At 33.5% G+C, this 6,071-nt stretch overlaps 1 protein-coding gene across 6 annotated transcripts in view; it reads right to left on the bottom strand.

Moving 5' to 3' along the window:
* LOC105566321 (C-terminal-binding protein) overlaps positions 1-6,071 on the bottom strand; it is a 44,928-nt gene that overhangs the window by 6,117 nt on the left and 32,740 nt on the right. For 4 of the 6 annotated variants that reach the window (XM_012020231.1, XM_012020232.1, XM_012020234.1 and 1 more), the window contains exons 4-8: positions 5,858-6,046; positions 4,528-4,617; positions 3,976-4,135; positions 3,250-3,427; positions 385-727 (exon numbers count right to left, since the gene is read on the bottom strand). In XM_012020231.1, the coding sequence (XP_011875621.1) occupies positions 703-727; positions 3,250-3,427; positions 3,976-4,135; positions 4,528-4,617; positions 5,858-6,046 (642 nt within the window). In that variant the 3' untranslated portion in view covers positions 385-702. Of the gene's footprint in view, positions 1-384; positions 728-3,249; positions 3,428-3,975; positions 4,136-4,527; positions 4,618-5,857; positions 6,047-6,071 lie in introns of those variants that run through there. The other 2 variants (XM_012020236.1, XM_012020235.1) reach the window with 2 other exon arrangements.

Raw genomic sequence — 6,071 nt, 5'->3', positions numbered from 1 at the left:
GCCACCGTTACGGCGGACGAGGACGAGGAGTTGGGCCCGCCGATCCCGCCGCCCCCGCCCCCACCACCACCGGACCCGCCGCCGCCACCTCCGCCACCGCCACCACCGCCACCGCCGCCGACGACGGAGTGCCCACCGCCGGCACCGGGAACCGGGGGTGGGGGCGCAGTATCGTGAGGAGTCGTCGAATGCGCCGTCTGTTGTACCGGCAGCGCCCCAGCATAGTATCCGCCGTTGATGCCCTCGGGGTAACTGCTGAAGAAAAGAGAAAGCGAAAAACAACATCATGGGCGAGACCTTGAAAATTTCGCGCGCCACTTGTTTTCAGTACTTATGTAGTAGAGTAGCTTTTATTGTAGTGTGTAGAGTAGCTTCCAATTTTTCTTTTTTTTTTCTCTGACTCTGTGTGTGGATTTCGTTACGCTCTAGGGTGGCGTTCTAGGTGTGCTCTAGGTAGTAGAGTAGCAATCGTTCCTCGCCAACGAGAAACAGGAACGTGAGAACACACACACAGGTCATCGAGATTCCCAAGAACGGAATCATCTTTGTCTCTGTCTTTCTTTCTTTCGTTCGTTTTTTTTTTCTATATAAGTCTCGTCTAAGCGCTTATTCTTTACACTCTATACACACACGCATCGACAGATTTTGTCACGCTCAACTTTCACGATCGCTTTCGGACTTTCACTCGGAAGAGAAGAGAAGTTAACATCTGCTCGAAAAGCCGTTTCTGCAAAAATTACCAGAGATACAGTGTTACTCATCACGAAATTGATCCAATGCTATTTTAAGATTTTATGTATTTTCCATTATAACTTTATTTAAGGCTCCTGGCTCCTTCTTACTATCGCCATCTTCGATCTTCCTCCTGTACGTTTCCACAACATCCTTCTTCTTTATTCATTTTTTTTCCATTCTCATTAAAGAAAGTTTATCTTTTATTTTTCTGAATTCTGCAGAAATTCCCTTAGTTTATATTATATTTCCATTACTTTTCTTAAATCTTTTCATACATTTTTCTAAATTTTATATCAACTTTGATCAAACGTAAAACATCATTTTGGAAAAAATAAGATTCAGTTTTTAATTGTTTTAGACTTATAGATTTTACTAAAGATTATATGTTTACAAGCCTTTCGGAATTTTATTAACTCTATACAACGCACTTTTGCCGTACAAAAAAAATTATAATAACGTGAAACGTTAACTTGAAATAAGTTGCTACGCTCAATTGTAGCGAAGAAATTGATTAAGATGTGTTAAATAATACGTGTGTGACTTTAAAATTACACGGGGTTACATCATAATCCCAAGTTTCTCCAACATATTTAAGAAAATTAAAATTTGTACTTTTCATAAACATGATAAAGACAGTTGCAAAAATAAGTCAAAGTAATATCGCACTTATTTTAATATAAATTTTCAAACACACTATACGTTTAATTCTAATTGTCAAGTGGATTTATTTCATTTCCTTCCAAAATGGTTTTATATTTAAATTACAAGAACGTTTAATACAATAATAATAATTTGTAAATTATTGGATAAGTACAAAAATTCTCGCTCTCTTCGATCGATCTTAAGGTATTATAACGTTATTAACCCAATACATGTCAAATTTTATGACTAATATCACATTTATGTATTACATACTTTTAACTTTTCATCAAGCATATAATATTTTATATATCAAGATTCAGGAAGATTATGACGTCAGAAGCGACAATTTGTACGAACCTTTTTCCTTTGTAAAAACACACATGCACATAGTCATCCAAATTCATTCATTCATTGATCCACATACACACACGCGCACACACGCACGCACGCACGCACATTTGTTCATGGATCCATACATATGCTCGCACATACTAATCCACAAGCATCCATCCAACGATTCACACGCTTGCAAAAATCCATCCACTGATTCACATACTTGAACACTCATCATATGTGCGCGCGTATGCATGTAAATGCACTCAGTCAAAATAAATTAGTTTTTTCGCGTTTTACCATTTGTATTCGAGAATATAAATTAGTAGAACACAGAAAAAATTGAAACTTTCTTAAATTCCCACATCTTCAATAAAAATAATGAGTCAATCGAAATTTATATTGCAAAATAGGGAAGAAACTAATTTATTTTGATATGTAGAGTGCCACATGACGTACTGTACAAAGTAAAATATTTTTGATAGAAATTCAAGTAGAAAATATCCTATAAACTTTCTCCAATGCGAAACAATTATCCAGTCACGAGTGTGTTTAAAGTTCATTAAATAATGGTACAATTTTTTTAAATGTTTTCAAATAAAAATGGAAAATAAGAAATATAAAAATTGCACAATATGGTGTGATCTAAATTGAGTGGTCGCAAAGAATATCATGATTATTGCTTATTTTTTCACACGAGTCACTAATACATGCGACTCGGCTCAATTATTAACTTTTTGTACTAAATTTCTCATAGCTTTGCTGAAGATACAAATCTAAAGAAATGTGAAATCTGGTGATTTCAACAGCCAAGCAAGATAGATAACCGTTTGCAAATAAACAACCGTTTCGAATTGGATCCATGTTTTTAAGACATCTTCCACTGAAATTTCTACCAGAAACATGCCCCTTCGGTTTGTACAGTACGTTATGTAGCACGCCGTATAATATGTACGCGAGGAAAGAAATTCATATCGTTTTTTTCCAACATCATAACTCAAAAATAGCGTTGTAGCGAGGGGCCAGGAGCCTTAATACAATAAGAAGGAGGGAGAAGAGAGCAGGCATATGTATAAAAACAAATTTTTGTAGCTCGCGTTATCAGAAAAAATACAAATGATACATTCTTAGTACATTCAAGCTTACAGTATCTCAGAAAGATACGAATAACATATTTCTAAAATATATGATACATATTTATAGACAATTTTTTGCATGAATTTGATCAATTTCGTGACAGACACTGTATCCCTTTTCCCCCGGTGGTTGCAATCAAAGAAAAAAGAAGAGAGAGGAATGTAAACATTATGCAAAGACAATATACTGCGTCCAATATGTAATTGCATATATACATATACATATATATGTGTGCGCATATATATACATATATATACATATATGTATGTATATAAAAATATCCGTCTACGTCTCGTTCTTTTCATTCAACAAATTGTAAGAGACTTTATTATTATTCTCAAATCGAGAGGCTGGGGGGTGGGGAGACAGGCGAACAAAGCCTGACTGAGGGAGGCCGCTTACCCGGTCGAGGAAAGGAAGTATTCCTTGTTCACACAGTTGCGTAGGCAGTCGGGTATGCGTCCGACGATCGCCCGTCGTATCTCGCTCGCCGCCATCTCACGTAATTCGGTGCAGCTCGCGTCGCTGTAGAAGGCGGCGTGTGGAGTGCATAAAAGATTGGGCGCATCTTTCAATGGACCTATATAAATATGTATTGCAAAATCGGCGATCAACAAAATCAGATATATACACACATACATACATACGTACACGTAGTGAATTTAACAATATCGAACGGTTTTTCAGAAAATATGTACATGATACAGTGAAAATTCATTGATTGCTATTTCCTTTAGTAAAATCACAAATTCTTTATTATAAAATAACTAAGATCACAAACTGCAGATTAAGACTTTGGAAATTTTCCATATAAAATATATGAGATAGAATTGCACAGAAAAAAATATAGAAAAATCAATTTGTAGTCATTTCCATCGACTTATGCTATTGTATATCGTAAAATTCCTTTATTAACTGTGCGTATATATGTTATACATATATTATATAGAATTAATATGGTATAAATTTTATAAAATTATTTTCACTGTAAAATATACATATTCGTTATGTTCTCTATTTTAAAAAAGCCCATGTCGATTTGATCTTTTTTATTTTACTATGGAAGGAATTCGGGAAGGTTAGAGATAGTCGTGACAGGGTTAGGCACGGGGGACAGATAAGACTCACACTGATTCGCAGACTGACCCTGAAAGACGTTATACGGCTCATTTTCATGGACATCTAGCGCTGCCGCGCGGATTCTACCCTGTTTGAGTGCCGCAGCTAGCGCGTCGTCATCCACCAAACCACCTCGCGCTGTATTGACTAAAAATGCACCTGGTCTCATCTGAAACGAATATGTGATTTATGTAACATAGAAATTGCGTCGTCGTGCCTTATTGAAACTGCAACCGCTAAAAAATTATAATTACTCGTATATAATCATACGTTCATCTTTTATTACAATTAATTTAAATAAAATCAATTTTATATTAATGTATTGCAATGTCATGAAATTACAGCATCAAAAAAATTTGAATGCATAACATTTCTGTAAATCTACGCATATCAATAATAAAATAAAAATAAAAATACAAAACATGATCTTATCTAAAAATAGTTTGGATCTTTTTGTAAAATAATTTACTACAATTATATTGTATCAACAAAATTTCTATCCCTAGATGTACATATATTAAACAAAATTTTTATAAACGTCGTTTATAAATTTTAATATACCTGTTTAATAGTATATTCATTTATTAAATGATGATTGTGTTCATTCAAAGTGCAATGCAGAGATACACAATCTGATTGGAACAGCAAATCCTGAAACATAATAAAAAATAATATCGGTTAGAAAATAAATTAAAAATTCTTAAGAAATTTATGACTAAAAATTTTTTTAATATTGTATACAGAATGTATTTTAACTACCATCCAATATTTTAGGAATTGATTTTTCAGATCATTTTATGAACTTTGAAGGTTTAAGTATATAAACATAATTTCAAAATTCTCACTTTGAAAATATACATATAGTAAAAAATTCTTCAAAAATTAAATTATTGTTTTTCCTTCATAGTTCCTAAATGAAGTTTTTTTCAAAACGTAGTAAATAAGATATTACTTTTTCATTTATAATTGTTTTGTCGAAAATTAGTAGAAGCAGGGATACATCGTTCATGAATCACATTTTTCAAACTTTTTTTAAATTGAAAGTTGAGAAAAAGTGAAAATTATAGAAGTTTTAACATCTTGTATCTCTAAAACGAGAACTACGTTCATAAAACCTTTTTTTTTTTCAATAAAATGACAAAAAACCAACTGATAAAATATTGAACAGTACTTAAAAAAAGACCCTGTATGTCTAATAAAATTTACAATATGGTTTAAAACATTATATGAAAAAATATTTGCACATATAACATCTAAAATCAATTATTTCCGGATAAGTACCCAAATGAATTTAATTACTACTAATTATTTAAATACTCGAGAAATATGAACTTTGTTTACAAATCCATAATTTGTCTATTTGTTTATGATATGTCATAACACTGCATTTGCAAAATTTTCATAAAATTCTATTTCTAAACGGAAATAATCGTCAAAACTGATTTCCTCAATAACAGACTTTACAGACCATAAATATAAGATAGGCTCTACGCAACGTATACAAATCCTTTAACAAATTCTAACTTACGTCACAATGTTAAAAAAAATTTAGTTTCAACTGCATTTTTATTTAATCGACCAATGTTCTATTAATGTATTTTATCTGTGTAGAAGATGCCCCAAAAAGGGGCAAAACGTACAAATTTAATATTATATTATGTTGAATATTATGTAGCATTTATAAGTCGTATCTAAAGATTATTTGCGTGAGACCACCTGCGCTTGACTCTCATAGCCTTTTTATTATTTTTGCTTTGTATCAACGGAGTGGATATCTTGACTTTTGTTTATAACTTGCGTCACATCAAGCAGTTTAAGATTTCTAAATGAACGAAATAGCGGCAATACCTCACTTACGGCTTCATAATAAATATAAAACGGAGCCACAAACCTGTAATGTGTAAACCCTGGTGAGACCTAATGATTTCTCGATACCATCTGGTAGATAAGGATCATAGAAGATGACGGTGAAACCAAAAGCTTTGGCACGCAGCGCAACTGCGGAACCAATCCTACCGAGGCCAACGATACCCAAGGTGTCACCCCGTATCCTTGCGCAGCCAGTTGCTGCTTCTCTCACCTAATACAAAATGTACAGAAAATTG

The sequence above is a fragment of the Vollenhovia emeryi genome, unplaced genomic scaffold (genome assembly GCF_000949405.1).
Source record: "Vollenhovia emeryi isolate VEMERY1.0 unplaced genomic scaffold, V.emery_V1.0 DF939145.1, whole genome shotgun sequence".
Taxonomy (NCBI): Eukaryota; Metazoa; Arthropoda; class Insecta; order Hymenoptera; family Formicidae; genus Vollenhovia; species Vollenhovia emeryi.
The sequence above is the reverse complement of the archived record's forward strand: the minus strand, read 5'-3'. Positions and strand labels throughout refer to the sequence as shown.